Raw genomic sequence first — 23,993 nt, forward strand, 5'->3', positions numbered from 1 at the left:
TTACATCCTCTCTTATTTGAAGAAAGTATAAACATTTAATTGAACATTGATGTGACTATTGATGTCAAACTGAATGGAACATTCTTTTGGATATATACCGTATTGACATTCTTTTGAGTTTGTGTTGAAAACAATAAGTTATGTCCTGCATAATAATGATTATATCATTCAACCTTATTTAAGCCATTAAAAGAGTTTGTACATTTGAATATGTCCTAGACCTAGGCTATTATTTTGAAAACATTTCTCATTCTAAAATTAATTGTTTATGTTTCAAAAATTGGGAATAAGATATACCGTATACCAAAAACATTATATAAAATGAGAATTCTCCCCAAGAATATTTGTCTTATTTTATTAATACATAAATATGTACAGGGCAGCACGGCGGCGCAGTGGTTAGCGCTTGTGCGGCACAGTTAATGTCTCGGGAACCTGTCGTGGGTTCAAATCCAGCTCCAGACTTCCTGTGCGGAGTTTGTATGTTCTCCCCGTGCTTGCGTGGGTTTCCTCCGGGCACTCCGGTTTCCTCCCACATTCCAAAGACATGCATTTCAGGTGAATTGGCCGGTCCAAATTGTCCCTAGGTGTGAATGAGCGAATGAGTTGTCTGTCCCTGTGTGCCCTGCGATTGGCCGGCAACCAGTTCAGGGTGTCCCCTGCCCACTGCCCGATGATTGCTGGGATGGGCTCCAGCCCCCCGCGACCCTACTGAGGATAAGCGGTACGGCTAATGAGATGAGATGAGATAAATATGTACCTACTTTTGAGACATTCTCTTGTTTGAAACTGAAATTCTGCTTTACAGAACGAAGATAATAGATGGATAACATACCTTTCACCCTATACGTTTTACTTGTATTTTATAGTTTTTTTTTAATTATTTCAATTTGTGTTCAACGTTAAATATTTTTTTTGTACAAGGGGAAAAATGAAATTTAAAATAAGTAACAATACATTTTCTGGAAGTGGAGAAAGAACGAATATACTAAAACATGTTTTGCGGTGGGTTTTTTTTGTAAATAAGATAAAAGTTGTTTACACAAATTATCTTTTTAGTCTACTAAGTCTCTAATGTGAGTAATCAAGTGCCATGTTATTAATATAAAGTTTATTATCGCTTAACAAGGGGAATTATAATCGGCAATAAGGAGAGCAATTAGCTGAGTTGGAGAGTTGTGAAATAGCATTTATCAATAAATAAATGACATGCAAACTGTACGCCGATTATTTATTCAGTGTAACAATAGCAACTTCCTTTCACGTGACCGCGCCTCTTAAAAAATCACCAATTGAATCTGCGGGTATTGAATTGCCTTTTCAGCAGTCCAATCAGCAGCAGTCTTCTTCGACTCACTGAGGAAATGTTTCTTTGGAATAAATGTGTGTGTCTGGACCAGTCTATACCCTAAATTTTGACACTTCGACGGGGCGGATTGAGCATCGGCACCTGTTTCTTGCTCTGTGTGTGTGTGTGTTTTTAAATTAAAATAGGTGACTAGAGAAGTACCCACACTGATATGGCGACGGATATAATCAAAGGTGTGGACCAATTGTCTGTCGGTAAGCAACCAAATCAAAGAAAGCCAATGCGCTAAGTCTATTAGCTGCCTAGCCAGATGACATGTGTGCAAATGCCGGTTGCATCAGTCGCCAGCATGCTAGGACTTTCCAAGCTCTCGTACATTTTTAACTCACTCACGCTTAAAATCACGTATGTCTTATGCGCTATCGTGTTACATTGATTTTTAAACATACTTGTGAAAATGATGTGTAATGGTAATCGTCACACCTTTTGCTACATTGTATTCGTCAGTCAAATGCATTCCCGTATTATCATGACACCATATTACGCGAGGGTTTTCAAACAAACGACGTTACTCTCAAATGTACTGTATATTATATCGTTGTTTTATGTTTTACACTGCATTAAGAGACGTCTTATCGAACCACTTTACACGGAATGTTTAGTATTATTTGACATTCACCGTCACGTCATCAACAACGTTTTGGCTTTTCGTGCACGACGCAGTTTCCCCTATGCTGTCATTCATCTTTGCATAGAACCTTAAAAGGGTGCGGTTAAGCTTTTTTTTTGCTGCAGCTAGCAGTATGTACTCCCACGGTGCACAGCAAGGGGATCGAATTTAATGATGAAATCAGAGAGATCAAACAAGAACAAAGCTTTGGCGGAAATAAAGAGTAAAGGCAGAATGTCACACTTTCACTTTACCTCCAGAAACCTTGTTAGAATATGATATGGTGAAATTGTGAATGTGTTTAATTGCTGTTAAAAGTGTCGATAAAAATTGTTCAAACCTCATATTGTTAGAATATCTCATCTCGTCCCATTAGCTGCACCGCTTATCCTTAGTATGGGGGGGTGCTGGAGTCCATCCCAGCAATCATCGGGCAGTGGGCAGGGGACACCCTGAACTGGTTGCCAGCCAGTCGCAGGGAATTGTTAGAATCTCATCTCATCAGCCGTACCGCTTATCCTCATTAGGGTCGCGGGGGAGCTGGAGCCCATCCCAGCCATCTCTGGGCAGTGGGCAGGGGACACCCTGAACTGGTTGCCAGCCAATCGCAGGGCACACGGGGACAATTTGGACCGGCCAATTCACCTGAAATGCATGTTTTTGGAACGTGGGAGGAAACCGGAGTGCCCGGAGGAAACCCACGCAAGCACGGGGAGAACATACAAACTCCGCACAGGAAGTCTGGAGCTGGATTTGAACCCACGACAGGTTCCCATGACATGAACTGTGCCGCACAAGCGCTAACCACTGCGCCACCGTGCTGCCCATTGTTAGAATATGATATCATGAAATTGTGAATGTGTTTAATTGCTGTTAAAAGTGTCACTAAAATAGTTCAAAAAAAAAAAAATATGTTGTCCATTTTAGTTAGTATTTTTTTTCATTTATATCTAAATGGGGGGGATTTTGTAAGGTTTATTGTTTTATATTCTTTATCAATTATCCATTATCCGTTATCGGTCAAATCATAATACGCTACAAAGCCAAGGGGCCGAGTCAAGGTCCTAGCCACAGAGCCATGCAGCGATCAGTGCCAATGCACCGTTCCCGGAGGTACTGCAATACCGAGCCGATGCGTGGAGTGGACAGAGCAGGCTCTTATTCCATCTCCGGATAGCAAAAATCAAACTTACAGCACATGGTTCACAAATCTAGAGCTGTAAGTTCCTCAATTAAATCAGAACCACAGCTAACCGTGAATTTCATAATTGCGGCACAGCTTTTTTTTAACTGGCCCAACCGCCACATGCCGACCCTTGACTTTAGGTTCCTCGCCCGTTTGCCTCTCTAGGTATTGTTAGATTTAACCCTAATGACATGTTAAGGTCTCCAGTGACCCGTTTCAAGGTTATGAAATGTAATATCTGATGCTTCTCAGGGGCCATACAAACAAATTACAATTGGGGTCTATGGATTTGGATCAATATATTGGTTGTTAGGATGTAGTATGTTGGTAATAGGAATGAGTGGAGAGGTGTTGAAAAAGGATTGTGGGATGTTTAGACGCGTTTTAAGGGATGGGCAGGGCACCTGTATGATGCGGCAGGGGTAAACCAGTAAAAGCTGTCGGGCCCTGCTGTTGAACAGAAGAGTGTGTTTTGTCACCCTGACCCGAGTGACAGGGCCGCTTTCCTGTGTCCTGTTTCATCTGGAGGGAAGAAAGCATGACCAACTTGAGGGCCGAGGTGCTTAACTTGTTTGGGTGTTTGGGCATTTGGGTTGGCCATGGTCCCAAAACATTTTTGTCTGTGTTTTTTTTTGCTACTTTTTCCCTATTTTTATTTTCTTTGTTTTTGTGTATGTGTTTGTCTTTCTGTCGGTCACCCCTCTCGAGGGATATGACCAGGGTAGACAGATAGATCGGATGTAGTATTAACTATATTAAGCGATACTCCATTTACAAAATCGACGAGCTAACAATGGTTAGCGGTGCCATTTCTTAACACAACATAAGGGTTAAAATAAGATCTGTGATCAAATGAAGCCTTTATACTTTTTATGCATTACTTGGATATATACAAATTGCAGATATTAATGTTGGAGTATTATATTTGTTAGCTAGTTGATGAACTTGTTTTTGTAATTGTGGGCATTTACATATTTCTTTTAATATCCTAAGAGGAAGATTTTCAAGTCATTTAACTGCTCGGAATAAATTCACTTCTATCTTTTGAGAGAAATAAAACGATTCTATGATTTATTGTTAATCCAAAAGAAAGAGTTGTGCATAGATGTGTTTTTAATTACTATACTTGTGTTTAAGGGGAAGTGTATGTTTCGGACAAATGTGGCAACGACCAGGATGGAGATGGGTCTGAGCAGAAACCCTTTAAGACACCTCTCAAGGTAAGGATATGTCCAAGTCATCATTTTCACCAATGTATGAACTGAACGTGACTCAAGTACATTCACTGTGTGCATTTAAATGGATTTGTGTTTTTCATAAACCTAGTGATATTTTTACAGGTATAAAATATCAATTTTTTAACCATTATATGTGATTTTGTTTTTATATCCTAACAGGCTCTGCTCTTCATTGGCAAAGAACCATTCCCTAAAATCTACGTAGACTCACAGAAAGAAGATGAGGTTGTGTGATATTTTTTTAAATTCATTAGTTCAAACTGACCTCAGGAAAGTGGATAACTTGAAGCAGGATAATCCTAAAATGTCAATGCAAAGGTTTCCCTTATAATTTGTCTTATCTGCCTCCACTAGTCAAATCACATTTTTCTATAAAATATTCTGTTTATGGAAAAATGAATTCAGCAGATTGATTATTTGTTTTTGTCATTTCATTGTACACCTGATTAGCCTTAATAATACTGCTACATGCTGTTGAAATTAAACAGTTGTGGTTTCACATGGTGAACATCACATGAAAAAATTCTGAAATGTCGAGTAAGCATTGATATAATAATGAAAAGCATTTTAGCCTTCAAGCTCACGAGTGGCCAGCATCAAGTCGAATCATACTTGAAGGACAGATGGAGGTCGAGCAGGGCATGTTCTTTGCACTCAGTCAAGTCATATTTATTTGTTACGCCCTTAATCACAAAAAGTCTCAAATATTCCTTTGCAACATCTGTTGCAGCCTAGTCGTCCTGGAAAGGGGATTACCTCATGTGAGACCCATACCTGCCAAGTACTACGGTTTTGCTGTAATGAGTACGGTTTTCTTTAACCCTCTACGGTGATACGGTGCCATCACAGAAACTACGGTTTTCCCCTTAAATTCTTTTTTTTTTTTTTTAATAAAATCGTATAAACATTCCACCGCAAGATGGAGACAAAGTACCATTTCAAACAACGGCTATATCAGCACTGCCAGTCGTCTGGCTGCATATCCGGGCAAGTCTATCGACCTAAGTGCTTGGCAGCCTGATGACTAGGAAAATGATGATGACATCATCTGGATACAAGTGCCACAGTGTGACCCATTCGAAAGAATAGTTGAAAAAAAATCAAAACAATGCACAATGGAGAACAATTAATGATTAGGCTGTATCTTGTATGACATGGAGAACATTTGGATATCATTAATTTTGCTAAAGTGAATCAACCCACACATGTTTATGGCTTTTCAGTCTCTTATTTTCTGCTTTTCAGCGAATAAAAATCTTTTGGCCTCACATGTTCAATTGACACTGGTGTGCCTTGCCTCACTTTGAGAAGTGACTGATTCAATGAAGCAGTGACACTTAGAAATGTGCCAGTGAAATTGTTTGCATGATTTAGCCTTTAGTTTGTTTATTGCTTAAATATGTGCTGAAGTCAGTTAAGTGAAATGGGGAATTTCTAAGATTGACACAACAACTGAATGTATTTTTTTCTGCAACTGTTCAAAATATATGCTATTAAGAATGAATACTATTTGCGTGTAATTGACTACTTGTGATAAATGTCTGTATTTTTGGTGTCTTTTTTTTTGTTGTTGTTTTTTTTTAGCGCTGGGTAGAAATTTCAAAGACACAGATGAAGAATGCAAAGAAAGCTTTTAACCGCGAGCAAGCTAAGAATGAATCCAAAGAAAAGAAAGAGGTGTGTGTCTCCTCACATGAGTTGTTGCAATACCCTTTTTTTTTCATCTTAGTCTCTGCCTTTTGTTTTTCTGTATTCTTGTTTTTTTTCTATGTTCCTACTCTTTTTATCTTCTGTAGTCTGACTCGTGTTCCTTTGTTTTGTTTTCCAGGCGGAAGACAATGAAAGGAGAGAGAAGAACCTGGAAGAAGCCAAGAAAATCATTATTGAAAAAGACCCCAGTTTGCCTGATCCGGAGACTGTAAGTTATTTGCCTTTGTAATTTTTCAATCCACCTTTATGACTTTTGATAAGAGGGAGGTTGATGTAAAAAGCAACAATTTAATGCCAGATTTCCTTCAACTTCAATTAATCTCTCCTTCTTGTTTGTGCAGGTCAAAATCATTGGTCTAGGACCCAAAAGAGGTCAAAGAGTCAAGGTGTTTGGATGGGTTCATCGCCTCAGGCGACAAGGTTAGCCCATTTCAAGTCATGTGGATGGATTGTCACTGATTTCCATGAATTTGACCCATTTTAATTAAATTTAATTGCATCTTTTTCACAGGGAAAAATCTGATGTTTATCGTGCTGAGAGATGGAACTGGTTTTCTGCAGTGTGTACTGTCTGATAAACTGGTAAAACAGAAAATATCAAGTTAATCAGCAAACCATGAATTACATTTAATATACATAAAAGGTTATATTTTTAAATGTGTAATAAAACAATTATCTATTGGATCTTTAAATGCTAAATGTATTTACTAAATGGAATATTAAATTATTTCACATCACATTTGTTTACCTAAATATTTAATGGTGTGTTATGTATTTAATTTGGCACTTTTTGTCCTACTAAGTTCCCATTGGTAATTTATTTTCCTTTATTTCACAGTGTTTCTGCTTTGCGTCTACCAACTCACTTGTCTTTTTTTTTTCGTCTTCAGTGCCAATGTTATAACGGAATATTGTTGTCCACGGAGAGCAGTGTGGCGCTTTATGGGACTGTGACACCAGTTCCTGAAGGAAAACAGGTAAACATGGCTGTTAATGCATACATGAATAGAAATAAAAACTCTTGCTTTCTAGTGTGTAATAGTGTAATTTAAAATTGGTGTGCACAATAAATTTCAAAAACAAATATTAATTTATTGTCCTGGGGGGAAAAAAAATAATATATAATATATATCTTTATATATATTTATTAGAGACCTTAAACTGGTCATCCAACACAACTTAATGGAAGATTCTAAGCATTTATTGTTCATTTTATTGTATATTTTGATTTTCTCTAGAAGTAAAAACCCCTATGACTGTTCTTGGCCAAATGTTATGTTTGCTCGATGTAGCATTTTTATAGTTATTTATTATATATTTGGCTACCAATGTGTATAGCTAAGATAAAGCCACTTGAGAATGAGTGACAATATTTTTTGGGCCAAGGCATGTGTGGCATTTGGTATTAAAACACTTGTGTAATCTTTAGAGAGTTGTATTTTTCTTTACCACACCCATATTAGTGTGCATGCTCTTTCTGCAATATCTATATGTCAATATTATAGTTGTTATTTAAGTCATTTAATATCTTACCAACAACCAAAGTGGGTATTTGATTAAATAATGATCTAGTCTGGGTGTCAGCAACAAGCGGCTGTGGAGCTCCAAGTTTCTCTTTAGCACCGCCTGGCGCTTTTTTAAATATGTTTAATCATGGAAAATTTATGTTTTTTGTAGGCGGACCAACATGACACAAACATGCAAAACGGTTTCATATATATATATATATATATATATATATATATATATATATATATATATACACACACAATATGTATTGCATTCCTTGTAAGACTTATATAAAGTTGTTCATTTTTTGCATCTCTAAGCGTACGTTTTTGTTTGTTTTTTTGGCCCAATATGGCTCTTTCAAGATTTTGGGTTGCCAAAACCCAGCTGTAGTCTCTCCAATAATATGTTTTGGAGACATTCATCTGATTAATATTGTTGTAAATGAAACGAAAAAGAGACTCTTGAAATATAGCATGCATGACAAAAACGTTTTAGTTTCTGGAAGTAGAGCCAAGGGTGTGTTTTTTTTGGCTTATGACAGTTGGGGCTGCACTTAAGGTCATGATTTTTAAAATGCAGTAAATTGTTTTGAATCACAAACACAATAGCCAATAAAATAAGGCAGTGATTTTCCAGCTTTATCAAATTTGTGGATTTGATTTGCAAATCACCAGAGGATTTCAGAAAATGAATGCACTTAATACAAACAGAATAGCTCTGCTGCATTTTCACATAGCAGATTTTAAAAAAGGTAAGCTTCCATTACTCTCTCTAGGCACCAGGAGGCCATGAACTCCACTGCGACTTCTGGGAGCTGATTGGCCTAGCACCAGCAGGCGGGGCCGACAACATCTTGAACGAGGAGTCCGATGTGGACGTCCAGCTTAACAACCGCCACATGATGATCAGAGGAGAGAACGTATCCAAGGTCCTCAGAGTCCGATCTACGGTCACGCAATGCTTCAGGGAGCACTTCTTCAGCCGAGGCTATTATGAGGTGACAAACATTTTTAAAAAGGTAGCCTAATTTATCGTTGAATATCTTAGAGTAGTGGTAGGCCACCTTTCCCATACCACGGACAGCAACTTACAACTCTTTTAATAGCCGACTAGTCACCGATTACTGAAGCAATCAGTTGAATATTCACCCATCCATCCATTATCTGCACCGCTTATGCTCAGTAGGGTCGCAGGTGTGCTGGAGCCCATCCCAGCTATCTATGGGCAGTGGGCAGGGCACACAGAGACGGACAACTCACAGCAAGGGACAATTTGTACCGGCCAATAAATCCGAAATGCATGTTTTTGGAATGCGGGAGGAAACTCACGCAAGCAAGGGGAGAGCATGCAAACTCCACACAGGAAGGTTCGATCTTATGACCTCAGAACTGTGTCGCACACGCGCTAACCACTGCGCTGCCGTGCTGCCTGTTCGTTAATCGGATAATTGTTATATTTTTTTCTTAAATGTGGTGTGAGCTACTTTAAATTTTGCTATTTTTTTCTGTAATTTTTTTGGCCTAAAGTCATGATTGCAGCCTCAGTCAGCTCATTCCACAAGATCTAAAACACTCTTTCTTTGGGGATTGGGGTTGATGTTTAGAATCCATATGAAACTGGCCTATTCTTACCTTTACCAGTTTCGATTGTACACTACCAAAAAAAAACCCGGGAATGAGCATGAAATGGGTCCCCACCCCTCCTCCCTGTCTCCTTGCCTGCCTCCTAATGTGTTGCAGTTCCCGGAACAGCAGTGATAACAGTAAGATAAAAGCACATGGGTGCAGTGGAAAAATGTATAAGGGCTTTTTGAACTCGTTACCACATACTTAAAGAAAATGTTATACTTTCAAACACCTCAAATGACGCACCCCACCTATTAATTACTGAATGAAGTTGATTTAACGTTTTAACTGTTGTTTTTTGTTTTTTTGACCACATGCATTTAATTTCAAATTTGTTTGTCAGTTACCATCTGGCATAGCGCTCAAGCTCACTTTAATAGCAAAATATACAAAAATTATATCCATAAAGGATGTCATCAAAACCGGTCTAAACGTTACTTAAATTTTACAGAGGTGAGTCAGTCCTGTTGTGTTAAACTGTCCAATGTGATCTTTAAATCTTCTTTCCCCACCAAGCTACCACTATCATATGCAAAGTCTGCTTCAAACTGTCTTTTTGTCATATCCAGGCGAAAGTATTACCAAATTTGCTGTTTTATCTTATTACTGTATTTTTCATGTGCTTGATCAGGGTTCACGTGGATGGTTTTAGGAGGACTGGAGGGGACCAATTTGTTTTTAATTATTTCATAGCGGGAAAATTTGCTCGTTTCACAAGTAATTTAATCTACAAGCACGATTTTAGAACGAACTAAGTTTGTAATAAAATGTACATCTTTAAGGACAAGTCTTATTACATCTCTCTATTTGCTGTGTAGGTTTTCCCTCCGACTTTGGTGCAGACTCAGGTGGAAGGCGGCTCAACGCTCTTCAACCTCAACTACTTTGGCGAGCAAGCATACCTGACACAGTCTTCCCAGCTTTACCTGGAGACTTGCATCCCTGCATTGGGCGACAGCTTCTGCATTGCTCAGTCATACCGAGCTGAGCAGTCCCGCACCCGGAGACACCTCTCAGAGTAAGGACACTTATTTGTTCTCTGGAAGAAATGTAGCTTGCTTACTGTTATTCGGCATTGTTTAGGACATAGTCTTAAGGTGAACCCGTAAATATAGCCAGAAAAACATGTTAAGTTACAATCCAATCTTTGCTTTTGGTTGAGTTGGTTGTAAACAACAAAGATTAACCATATTTTTCACTCTATAAGGCACACCAGGTTATACGGCCCAAAAATAGTCCAATATATTTTTCATAAATAAGGCGCCTTGAACTTTAAGGGGGGTGGAATTAAAAGATAGATGGATGGATAGATAGATAGGGAAATTCACACTTCCAGCAGTATCCTTGTGTTGAAAATAAAACAATAATAAAGGAAAAGGAATATAATACATAAATATCCAATGTAACGTGTTGATATAGAGTATTTAGATAGTGCTACATAAAATACACACTGTAATAAAAATACGGTAATGTGCAATGTGGGGGTGTGGTTTAATGTGGGCTTTTACTCCCCGGGTGGAGTTAAAGAGCCTCATGGCATGAGGAAGAAATAATCTCCCTCAGTCTGTCCGTGGAACAAGACTGTGACACAAGTCTGTCGCTAAAGCTGCTCTTCCGTTTGGATATGATGCTGTGTAGTGGATGTGATGAATTGTCCATGATTGACCGCAGCTTTTTCAGTGCCCGTCTCTCAGCTACTGTTTTCAGGCTGTCCAGCTCTGTGCCCACAACAGAGCTCGCTTTCCTCACCAGTTTATTAAGACGAGAGGCATCCTTATTCTTGGCGCTGCCTCCCCAACACGCTGCCGCATAGAAGAGGGCGCTTGCCACAACAGTCTCATAGAACATTTTGTAGGAGCTTTTTGCAGATGTTGAAGGACGCCAGCCTTCTGAGGAAGTAAAGTTGGCTTTGACCTTTCCTGCATACAGCTTCTGTGTTGTATAAGTAAAGTAAGCTAGGGTTGCATATAAAAAAAAGCATTTACTCTAAAATTACTCATTTCATAGAACGTGAATTCCTATTATTAATCGGGTTTCACGACAAAAACAGATGTATTTATTCATTCATTCGTAAATGGTTACTTTGATGTCTTCACTCTCAATTATCCCCCTTTTTGCCTGGTAGTGATTGACGTCCTGAATAAGTAGACTTTTGTTCTGTTTGTTCATACAATGGCCTCAACCATCACCCTTGAAGGTTGCCTAAAACTAAAAACAAAACACAAAAAAAAAACCCTGTTGGCTTGGTAACTCCACAGATGCTTACCACAAGTCAAACAAACATACATTTCAAATTGTATCCACCATATTTTCCTTTCTTATTTATGTCCAATTTGGGGTATAGTTCGGAAAATATGATACAGTGGAACCTCGGTTCTCGACCATAATCCGTTCCATTTCTTTGTACGAAAACCGATTTGTATGATCACCGAAGCAGTTTTTTTGCCATTAAAAGTAATGTAAAATTGTTTTAATCCGTTCCAACACCCTGAATGTTTATCTTGAATATTTAACGTAAAGCTAACCCAGGCTAATCGTACGTTAGCGTAATCTTCCGTACGAAAGATTACGCTAACATGAACGTGTAAAAATAAAAAAATCAGGTCGTTTACACATCATTTAGCACCTGGGTCGCCACAACAAGTGGTGAGCGGTCAAAGGATAAAGAAAAGAATTATGAATAGGATTTCTTACCGGTCGGCAGAAGCCATGCTATATTCCTGAAAGAAGGAAAACTCGCACATCTTCTTCATATTTTGCTATTATTTCTTTCTTAAATAATAATAATAATAATAATAATTTCCTTGTATTGTCATTCTGTGTAACAATGTACACAGAACGAAATGTCGATTGCACCTGACCCGTTGTAGCGAGCCGATGCAGCCGCAGCCAACAGAGGGCGCCGCCGACCACTTTTTAAGTCTTAGGAATGACTCGGCCGGGGCGCGAACCACCGACCTCCCAGTCTCAAATGCAATAGTTGTACGCACTACCCTTCTCTTTTTACCTGTAGCAACTTTGCTGCTTGCACCGACCTTCTTCGGAGGCATAATTAGGGGCTAAAACACTCCCTTCACCGCTTTTGAAAAACAAAAACAGAAAAGGAGTGCGCGTTGCAGTGACAACAGTTCTTCACGAGGGGTGGGGGCAATCTACACTCGTACGCAGCGTACCGGCGTTCGAACTCCCGATTTTTTTGAACGAAAAGCGAAGCAAGAATTTCTCGAAATTTTTGGTCGAGAACCGATTTGTTCGAACTGAGAGGCGTTCGAAAACCGAGGTTCCACTGTACATTAAATCTGCGTTACCATGCCAAACAAAGTGATGCTTGTTTATTGTGAATTCACCTTTTACCATGTATCGTTATTCCCTTGGCAGGTATACACACGTTGAAGCCGAATGTCCCTTCATAACTTTTGACGATCTGCTGGACAGACTGGAGGATTTGGTCTGTGACGTTGTGGACAGAGTGCTAAAATCTCCTGCTGCGCCACTGCTCTATGACATCAACCCGGTATCTAGAGCCATAAACAGCAATATTCCTTATTGATTATATTCCAATAATTCTTACATTGATCATTTTGATTTTACATTCTTGATTTAACCCGTATGTAGAATTAGCATGCTAATGATTCCATCAACGGTTCTTTCCTTTTTAAGGAATTCAAGCCACCTAAAAGGCCATTTAAGAGGATGAACTACTCCGATGCCATCAAGTGGCTTAAAGAACACGACATCAAGAAGGAAGATGGCACTTACTATGAATTTGGAGAGGTAAGTAAGCATGACACAGGCAAACATCAAATGTTTTTCTCTTTTGGCAAATCTGTAATTCAGAACTATAAAATGACCACAGTTATCGTTTAATGCCACTGCCAGATATTTTGTAATTTGTCATGGATATTTACTGTCATTTCAATTCAAGCTTTAAGCTACCAAAACTTTACTTTTCACATACAGTACTTTTTGACTGAGGACACTTAACTGTACAATGAAATAATTCATGCCTAATTTGAACTGAGCACTGCCAGAGTCAGTGAAAATTCACAATTTGCATAATTACCACAAGAATCATTTCAAGCATTACAGTATACAAGTTTCTCTAAAGAAACATTGTGTATTGTTTATTGCCTCCTGGATTAGTGGTAAAAAAGGCATAAAAAAAGTCATTAAAAAAAGGAATAAACAAAAATAAATTAATGATCATACACATGGTATTTTTTTAATATTGTAAATTGATTTAATACTTTTAGAGAAATGTGTGTTAATTGTACATAACATGTAGCGCACCTAGTGGGAACGGACGTGTTTGCGTGCCACATTGCTGCTAAGGGGTTTTTAAGGGTTATTGTTCTATCTTCGTTATTCATTATCCATTATCCGTTATCGGTCAGTTCATAATAAGCTACAAAGCCTAGGAGCCGGGACACTTACTCTCAGCCAAAAGGCCAAGCTAAGGTCCTAGCCCTAAAGCCTTGCTGCGATCATTGCTGCTAAGGGTTCCCCAGAAACCTTTTGAAAGGCTGGGCAAAAAAATGTTTTTCCCATTGTTTTAATCTGCTTTGTAGCACTTGTTTTTGGTTGCACTACATCAAACAGCAAAAACGGGTGGTCAACATATTACACGGTGTCCCTCAAAGTGAGTTCTGCAGCCAGCTGTTCCTTTGTAACAAAGTGCCAAGTTATGGCATCCTTTTAACTAACCTTTGTTCATACTTTTTGTCTTTCAGGACATCCCAGAAGCCCCAGAAAGGCTGATGACAGACGCCATCAACGAAACAATTCTTCTTTGTCGCTTCCCAACCGAGATCAAATCCTTCTACATGCAGCGCTGCCCTGAGGACCGGCGGCTCACTGAGTCGGTAAGCATTATTATTCGTTACATTGAAAAGTGTTGAACTCTGCCTAGTCTAAAAGATAATTATTTGGATCCAAGCTAAAATTTGCACTTTGAATGCAAACTTAAAAGGGAGGTATAGAGAGTGTTGGGCGTGTTACTGAGAAACAGTAATTAGCTACAGTTCCTGGTAAATTCATTTAAAAGGTAACTGTTACCCCCAAGATTACTGACACCAAGAAGTAGTGACTTCCTCCAAAAAGTAACTAGTTACAAATGACCCTTTATACTATCATAGAAGCTAACCCATTATATAAGAAATTGAAGAAAAAATGTACCTTTGGAAGCAGTGAAGCCTTCATATTTCTTGGCTTTGGGCGTCCTTTTAGTTAATGAACACTTTGCAGAAATACTCATTTGTCTTTGTACTTTAAACCAGTATAAGATCTTGTTTTCCATTTCTGGGTCCTGTCCAAGATGTTTTCCCTCCTAACATGGTATGCAAAATAGTTTTGTAAATAAAAGGATCAAAACTCAGCACACTTCTACTTAATATTCTGTGCTTATGTTTGCCCCATTGATTGAGTTGGTTTGTTGTTCCTGTATAAGCCACGCCCCTGTCTCCACAAGCTGCCTACTATTTCTTACTGGTGAACCACAACCAAATATGTGCAAATAAACCGTCCCTGGTTTGAGTATTTTATAGTTGTAAATTTGATATGGATAAGAGTATAGATAGATAGATACTTTATTCATCCCCGAAGGGAAATTCACATTTCCAGCAGCATCCCTGAGCTGAGAACAGTACAATAATAAAGCCAAAAGAATACAATATACAAATAACCAGTAGGGAGAATAATTGCATGAGGAGAAATTTAGCGGCCTCGTATTCTGTCCTTGAGATGGCTCCACCATAACTGTATTTTGTACTTTGTAGGTAGACATACACATGCCCACCCATTGATAATAGTGGCTCGAGGGTTGTATGTGACAATATAAGTGATGCAGAATGATTCCGCAGTCTGAGAACAACTCAATTCGTTATCTGCATTCAACGTGTGATGCAGTAACACTCAAAGTCATACAACAGTTGAGTTACTAAATTTGATTAGAATGTTATTTAACATAACCAAATAATAAAACATAATGAAGAAAACCTGCATATGAACCTGTGGAAACAGTGAACCCTTCAGATTAGTAATCTGAGATGACTGACACCCAAAAATTGCACATTACTTTGAAAATAACTGTCTATTCCACTTATTGAAACATAAATATTTTGTTTGTTTGTTTGTACATGATTCAAATTGAATCGTTTCTTCCGGCGCCGTCACGAATGGCAGCCACTCCAGCAGCTCCCGTGTTATTTTCGATTGTTCTCGATTGTTTGTTCTCAGCTCAGGGATGCTGCTGGAAATGTGAATTTCCCTTCGGGGATGAATAAAGTATCTATCTATCTATCTAATAACGTGTTATAGTACTTGTTACAGAGAAAAGTATTCGCGTTCTAGTAACGCCTGCCTTTGTAATGTAACCCCAACACTGGTGATAAGTTTATCCAGTTGAACCCAAAATTAAGATTTCATCGTACCGAGAGGCAAAATTAACTATAAAACAACTAAATCACCTTTAAGGCAACTAATTGTTAGAAATGACAAATTCTCAACTCTGGGGAGTATATACGAACCTAAATCTCTTGACATGCTTGCACCTCACAGGTTGATGTTTTGATGCCGAATGTGGGTGAGATTGTTGGAGGCTCAATGCGTATCTGGGACTCAGAGGAACTTTTGGAGGGCTACAAGAGGGAAGGCATCGACCCAACTCCGTACTACTGGTACACGGATCAGGTACCGGATGGCTTTCTAAATGTTTTTTCCTTTACTTTAGGGTTTCGCAACCTTAGACTTGCCAAAGTGCACCTTTCATTTTAAATGTCTCAATTCACATGTCCGAAATGCACGGTACTCTACAGACGATTGGAACACTGCACGGATACTCGACTGGTTTTATTTAGTGTACATTTTAAACAGTGCAGCTTCAGATACTATGCAGCTTTTTTTTTTTTTTTTTTTTTTTTTTTTTTTTTTTTTTTTGAGGCGGCACCAAGGAAAACATTGAGCTACCTTTTTCCACTATGCAAGCACTCTTAATACAATACACTGCGGTGATGTCTGGAAATGATAATCATGCTCTTCGGGATAAATTAGTACGTGTTTTTGGCCACATTATTCATTTAATGCTTAACAGGAGCCAAAAGGGAGGTTTGACTGTACTTAATTAAACATTTACAACATTTTCACTCACAAATCAATTCCTGAATTTATATATCCAAATAAACAGCAATGGAAGTTATCTATCAAAACGCTACATACACTTCTCTTTCGGCCTTAATGTCAGGTCGTTGACGTTTCCTTTACCCTAGAGCAGTGATTTTCAACCACTTTGCCGCGACACACTAGTGTGCCGTGAGAGATCATCATGTGTGCCGTGAGAAATTATCCAATGTCACTTTTTAAAATTGAAAATTTTATAAAACATTTATGAATCATTTTCTGCAAATATTATATCATTGTCAAGTGTGTGTACTGTAAAAACTGGGGGTATTATAAATTATATTGTAATTAAACATACTGTTCAGTGTCATTTTTTTAGCATTTTTGGTTAGTGGTGTGCCGCACAATTTTTCCAATGTAAAAAACATATTCTGGCTCAAAAAAGGTTGAAAAACACCGCCCTGGAGGAACGGTAACAGTGAATGCAATTTGGTACATCACCATGTCAACGACAACTGACAACAAAAGACACGTCTGGGTTGCTATCTGGCACTATTATTCTCAGTGGTTGCCCTGGCTTTATCTTTTAGAAATGTAGGGCTCACATTTTACGCGAAGCAGCCCTCATTTGCGTTTTCTTTCGTCGCAGGATCAAGTTTGTGCTCGTCTTTGTAATTGCCATCTTGGATAGTCGCATGATCCAAAAACACTTGACATAAACAACTTTAAGCAGAACTGAAAAATGACACAGTAATCTGAGTTGGAACACACAGATTTTTTTTTCGCTCACCTGATTTTTATTTTTATTTTTTCAATCAAATGCCTGCAGATGAGTGTAGCCTAGGCATGTTAGCTGGAAAACAGGCAAGACATTTTCAAATTTCAACACTATCTGAAAAACTAAAAATTGTATTTTACACATTTTTCTCGATTTCTATGCGTTACCAAAAATGGCAATTCTGAGACAACCAGTTCACAGCCACAAAACCTCTGCAACTGTGTTTTTTACTTTGGCCGATTTTTTTAGATTCTATGACGAGTACATTCTGTAATGGTTAGCATATCATGAATCCCAGGAGTCTAAGCTTTACACTAATATGCAGCATGATGTGTTTCAGTGACTGGTGACATCATACAGACACTTATTTGGTTTTAACGTTATGGGTTTAAAATCCAATGCGGCTTGTACAAAGACAGAACTGAGTTTTGTTCTTAAATTTGAGCATGCAGCTTTTAATCAGGTGCGCTCTGTAGTCTGGAATTCATAGTGGATTAATTTGGACAGTTTCTTGCAGTAGATCAGAACAATTTCTTAAAGCACATTGGTTGAGGAGCACCGCTCTACGCAATGAAGCGGTTTTCCTACTAATGACATTTTTTTGCCTCTCTGTTCAGAGAAAGTATGGCACGTGTCCTCACGGCGGTTACGGCCTCGGTCTGGAACGGTTCCTTACCTGGCTGCTGAACAGACACCACATCAGAGACGTCTGTCTTTACCCTAGATTCATCCAGCGCTGCCGGCCCTAAACAGGCTCTTAGATGCACTCAACTTTTTTCCCCTCACCTGAACCATCATGTAAACATTGATATTGGCTCAAACTCTGCAGAATTTTAATCACTGGTTCCAAAGTGAGACCCAATCACCCCAAGTCTGTTGCTCAGAAACCATTTCTGACTCCTAATTACAGTCCATCAGCTTAATCGCGCGCATACATGTTACCTGTCCTCGTGCTTTACTAATTGTGCTTTATCAATTCCTGCCTTAAATGTAAGCTTTCTAGCTCTGTCCACGTGGTGACTGACACTCAATTATTCTGCAGTAGGGTTAGAACTATAAGAATCAACAAAGTGTTGTGTTCCTGTCAATTACTTCTACAATTTTCCACTCCTTTGAAAGTATCAAAGGAGAATAAGTCAACATTTCCTGACGTCTGCATTGTTTACAGATCAAATGCCGTTTAAATATAAAACATTTGCTAGATGAGGTATGGCCGTCCAAGAGGCAACAAGGCAAGAAAATACACATTCTACACGGGTATTGGTAATGCTGATGTGTATCCACAGCTTGAAGAAACCTAAAATCAATGAAGTTACATCAATAGTTTTTGGAGTCCTTAAGAACATTTGATGACTGTCCTGCAAGGAAATGAACAAAAAGCCTTGGCCTGCTACTGGGAATCAGGGGATTACGGTTATTATGTTTGTGGTATCAAAAACTGTGTTGTTTTTTTTTCTGAGAAAATTGGATTGCACGAGTCTGAAATAAAATAATACAAACACTCAAGTGAGTTGTTGTAAAAAGCTTGTTGCTGACATTTGTTTTAATTTCATAGAAACCAGGACATGGCAGCCTTGTAATGTTCATTAACAATGAATAAAAGAAATTGGTAAGCATTATTTGGTAAATGTGAGTACTTACAAGCACAAGCAGTGTGTTGTAGAGTAAGATCAAATCTTTCCAATTATCCATACAATGAACATAGCACTCTAGATTATTCGATTGATGTATGGCATTAACTTGCTGTAAGGCCTGCTTTGTACACCTTGTTATTACGTGGTTAATATTACATTCTTTTACAAGTTTTAACAAGTCAACTTAAAAGAAAAAAATTCCTGATAATGACCGTGCCATATTTACTGGGTAGTTTTCAAATCATGTTTATTTATGACGCCCTTAATCACAAAGTCTCAAAGGGCTGCACAGACCATAAATTATTGCAAACCACAGACTATTATTACACCATCCTATTTTTCTTTTGCTCCAAATATATTTTAAATACAATAAGGTTTAGCAAGAAACCGTTGTTTGTAGGTGCTTAACAGACATAAAACAAAAAACATCCATTCCATGGCAACATCAGGGGAAAGAAAAAAGTAATCAAGAATACGTTTAAAAGCCAACATTGACGCTGAAGCTTTTTCAGATATACTGTACATTGTGTCTGTAGCTTGAGTGGAAATTTTGAAATGGTTATTAAACTTTTGCGGCTGTATTTCTGATAACACTTCATAGGAAGCCAATGCAATGCAATTGAAAGCAATGATTTAACCTGTGTCCTGTCCTGGTATGTTGTCATTGGGCACAAAAAAAGCCAAGGGAGGAAAAAAAAGTCCTTAAAATAATAGTTGCATTCTCTAAACCAGAGGTCTCCAATGTGGTGAGTGGATTTAACCCCATTAGACAACTTAGTAGTAACTTGGTTGTAACATAGTAATACCATGATAATCAGTTTAAAAAATCAAATTCCAGTTTATGAGCTTCATGGGGGAAATAATATCCATGCATTGATACTTATTTATAGGCAATTGCATGAATAGAATGAGAATCTATGCATGTATTAAACTAATGTATATGTATGTAATGTAATGTAGTGTTAGAGAAAAAAATTAACAATGTATCATTTACCAAATTGTTCGAAATAGTCATCTGACTCCATTAACCAAATGCAAACTTCATTCTCCCACAAATGCATCCTCGTTTCTTTATTTAGGGAAAATATTGACAAGAGACCGGCATTTTCCTCACGGTGGCAGATTTATATTCTTAAGGTATTTAAGTAAATTCCATCGAATTTAGCCGAATTATTGTCGAATTAGTCTAATTAGTTTTCGTCGAGCCTCCGTCTCATTCTCCGATCTGATCTTTCCTTCTGTCTTCTGCCCACGTCTTTTCAAAAACCGGCGCGTCGGCCATCCCCCATAGGGCGTGCTGACTTCTCACGTGGCCTCCACCTAGTCGAAACCTTGCCTGACCGGTGCGTCACGAAGGCCCCCTCCCATGGGGCGGATCAGGTGCCGGCTTCACCACCTCCTCGCCAAAAGGCGCCGCCACATCTAAATGAAACTCATATCAGCTCTAAACAATGCCGAGCGTTTATTAAAACATCATTGTATTCAATAACTGTAATTTGTAAAATCCCTTATAGTCAAATAAGTAGAATATAAAATCCTTCACTAGCTATCTTTGTACATTTTTAGATACTTAACAAGCCATCTAGTTAGCTTTCTACATGCTATCCGGCTAACATTTTATCTTTTTTTGCTAGTTATCATGCTTTAATATTGGCCTCATTTCTAGCTATTTTTTTAGCTTTCTATCTGGCTATTTAGTTGGATTTTGAATTACTGTATAGCAATCTATCTAGCTCCCTTTTAGTTTTTGTGCCCGGTTACATTTCTAACTTGCTATCAAGCTACATTTTAGATATTTAGCAAGCCATCTAGCTGAATTGCTATCTTAGAAATTCATATCAAACTGGGTCCCTTTTGCGCTAAAGAGTAACAAAGTAGCCTTCCACCTGGAAAAAGGTCGGAGACACCTGTTCGAAACTTTTCAATATTTTTTTGCATAACTTTAGGTTAGTAATGTAGTCTGACAACGCTTCGTGTTCCGCCACCTGCTAAAACCATTATCTAGTGGTCTAAATTTTTGGACAAAGTGGCTGCATTAAATTCAAGTGACACTTGCCTTTTCAGTGAAAATGTATTTAGGCTGTACATCTCTTGTGCTGCTGACATGAAATAGTTGGTGACTTGGCTTTCAGCAGAAGCAGACACGTCCTCCTCATCTTTAAAGGTAAAGAAATCCTCTATGGCGGAGTAACTACTGAGGTTTTGTGTTGGCGCGTTGGTACCTGGTTGCTGGTTCATGGACACTTTTCCGGCACTCTGCCAGCAGAGGTTCCTTGGCATTTATCCTTCCTTTCCTGTGTCTGACGTAATTTAAACTTCGGCAGTGTCATAGCTGCTAACTTTGCATTCTTGGTTTCCAGCACGTCTGCAAATCTGGTTTTGAATGCCTGAAATGACACATGCATACAGAGACACACATTATCAGCTAATAGATAGATAAATATTTCATTATTTTGTTGTAGTCTACTTTATTTTTTAGAATGCGACTGGCTGGAAACCCTGTGATTGGATGGAAACCAGTTTAGGGTGTCCCCTGCCCCTTGCCCAAAATATGCTGGGATGAGCTCCAGCATTTCCATGACCCTTCTGAGGATAAACGGTGAAGACCATGGATGGAACACCACTTAGAACAAAGTTGAGAAAGTGTAACCACCGAACGAATGGAAAAATTGAGATGTCAAGTGCTGAAATAATTTTTGGGTTGTTTATTTGGCAAATAAACTTGTTTGCGCTGTAATCTTCATTTTTATTCTACGTAGTCCGTCTTGCTGTACGCAAATAGGTGCTGCCTTTTGTTTGTAAGGGTTACTATTGCATAATAATGCAAATAATAATAAGGGAAGCAATTGGCCGAATTTGACAGGTATGATACCACAAGAAGTAAATACTCCATTCAAATATATGGATAAACATATGGCGCATTTATTACAACCAAACGAAAAATAGGTCATCGAAATAATGATTTGATGATTAAATCATGATAGAAATATAGAGAAATCATGCAATCATGACTATATTTTCAGTGACACATTTTAATAATCTAACCTAAACCGAGTGGTACAATTCACCTCAAAGTTTTCATCCTGAATGGATCCATACATTTCAAGGTGCAGTTGTGGTCACCATTCCTTCCTAACGTCGAGGGGTTTTGACAAAGATCGAAAAATACGAATAAAGACACAAAAAATGAAAGATGAAAAATGGGAGAAAAAAGTAAAGAGTAAGAGAAAATCAGGGGCCATTTTAGGTTCAAAGCTTTGGGGAGACTGAGCACCCAGGGTGTCTTGCTGGTTAAGATTTAAATAAATAATAAAATAATAAAGAAATATTCTACTTCTGTGTTCTCAAACACAAGCTGGTTTGTTACCAATATATACGATTTCAGCATCAGAAAAATCTGTTCCCAATTCATAACTTTTTAAAATAGCAAATGGTATATTAATACTGTAGATTTTTAGAATGTGATGATAGAATGGAATGGAACTGAACGGAACAGAACATAAATCGAAAGTAACAGAATACAGAATAGAATGGAACGAGGCGGCGCGGTGGGTAGCGCGTGTGCGACACAGTTCTGGGGTCATGAGATCGAACCTCTGTGTGGAGTTTGCATGTTCTCCCCGTGCTTGCTTGTGTGGGCTTCCTCCGGTCCAAATTGTCCCTAGGTGTGAATGAGCGAGCGAATTGTCTCTCCCTATGTGCCCTGCGAATGGCTGGCAACCGGTTCAGGGCGTCCCCTGCCCACTGCCCGAAGATAGCTGGAATGGGCTCCAGCACCCTGCGACCCTACTGAGGATAAGCGGGGCAGATAATGGATGGGGAATAGAATAGAATAGAAATGTATTTATCATTGATATCAACGTTGTGAAACATTTTAAAGAACGAGATTAGATATGGCACGCCAGTGTAAAACGTGTAATGAATACTTTGAAGAGGAAAAAAAGAGAAAAGACTATCAGGATGAGTAAGCAAAAAAATAATAATCACAGCGTAGTGCTTTGAAAACTGGTTTTCATAATAATAATAAAAATAATGCAATAAAACAAGAATAGTGCATCATAACAACAACGTAAAGTGATCACGTGATAAGGAGTAAACACATAATTCTTTGATGGAAAAAGGGGGGGGGAAAATGCAAAACATTTTATAAGATCAACAAATTTAAAGTCAGCAACACATAATCCATGATTTTTTTTAAATGCACATTGACCAATCACAATAAGAGAAGAAAGCGTTTCCATTGGAAACGGCTCCTTGTTGGTGAGGAGCTCCCAACGTGCAGTGCATACATTTTTTTCTTTCATATAAATGAAAGGAGGGGAAAGAAGGAAGGTAGTGCTTCAAGACGATCAAGAAAAACCAGTACAAACTCGAACCTTTTTCTCAAGTTTTAAACTGGTCATACTCGTCAACAATAGCCAAATCAAATCATGTTTATTTGCATAGCCCTTAATCACATGAAGTCTCTCAGAGCTCTATAGACTATCAAGCGTACACTTCACCCCTTAAAAAGCGCTTACCATTTTTTTTTTTAAATCTCATTAGTTTTTTTTGTTTTTTTTTTGGTTTTCCATTACTATTATTCAATAACAATATAAGAAATCTTGACTCGGGTCAGGTAATATAGTTCCTTAGTTGCTTTATTTTGAAGTGAGACTACGTATTTGTGCGTGAATTAAAAAAAAATGATTTTCGTTTTGGTAAAAGTTTGTCACTTCCGTTTATAAACAAGCACATACTGTATAACTCTGACGCATTCGTAAAATACTCTGAAAGATGACAACAGAAAAGAAAAAGTTGAACGCTAAAGTAGGTACAGTAATAAATTCAAATCAGATTGGTAAATTAATCTTTTTTTTTTAATATAAAAGTGTGACTCAAAGGAGATAGTCATGCTTTTTTGTGAACATTGTCGAGTCGAGTTTGTAATACGGTACTGTTTTTGTATTTGTATCCTTACATGTGAACAAATGCTATAATGTAATTAAAGATGTGTTTGTCTTTGCATTCTCTCTCTCTTTTTTGACACATTCTGGTAATCAAGTCATGTTTATTTGTGACGGCCTTAATCACAAGGAGTCTCAAAGGGCTGCACAGACCACAGATTATCGCAAACCACAGACTATATTTACACCATCCCCTGATCTAAAACCAACATGATGGCAAGGAAAAACTCAAAAACCTCAACATGAGGAACATGAAGAAACCTTGAGAAGTG

At 38.2% G+C, this 23,993-nt stretch overlaps 1 protein-coding gene and 1 pseudogene across 2 annotated transcripts; one reads left to right on the forward strand and one right to left on the reverse strand.

Moving 5' to 3' along the window:
* Window positions 1–1,353: 1,353 nt before the first annotated feature.
* On the forward strand, window positions 1,354–18,647 carry nars1 (asparaginyl-tRNA synthetase 1). Of its 2 annotated transcripts, none has more exons than XM_088355846.1 (15): window positions 1,354–1,542; window positions 4,303–4,385; window positions 4,563–4,628; window positions 5,988–6,080; window positions 6,232–6,321; window positions 6,455–6,533; window positions 6,625–6,695; window positions 7,004–7,090; window positions 8,401–8,622; window positions 10,069–10,268; window positions 12,629–12,764; window positions 12,911–13,024; window positions 13,981–14,112; window positions 15,806–15,937; window positions 17,759–18,647. In XM_088355846.1, the coding sequence occupies exons 1-15, from the start codon at window positions 1,521–1,523 to the stop codon at window positions 17,888–17,890; spliced, it is 1,659 nt and encodes a 552-aa protein (XP_088211972.1). In that variant the 5' UTR covers window positions 1,354–1,520; the 3' UTR covers window positions 17,891–18,647. The 2 variants fall into 2 exon arrangements, with proteins under 2 accessions (XP_088211972.1, XP_088211971.1); XM_088355845.1 differs by having other exon boundaries at window positions 1,355–1,563.
* On the reverse strand, window positions 3,071–3,200 carry LOC148350991 (U2 spliceosomal RNA; annotated as a pseudogene).
* Window positions 18,648–23,993: the final 5,346 nt, after the last annotated feature.

This window comes from Urocampus carinirostris, chromosome 16 (assembly GCF_059441175.1).
Source record: "Urocampus carinirostris isolate Australia breed hairy pipefish chromosome 16, RoL_Ucar_1.0, whole genome shotgun sequence".
In the NCBI taxonomy this organism is placed as follows: Eukaryota; Metazoa; Chordata; class Actinopteri; order Syngnathiformes; family Syngnathidae; genus Urocampus; species Urocampus carinirostris.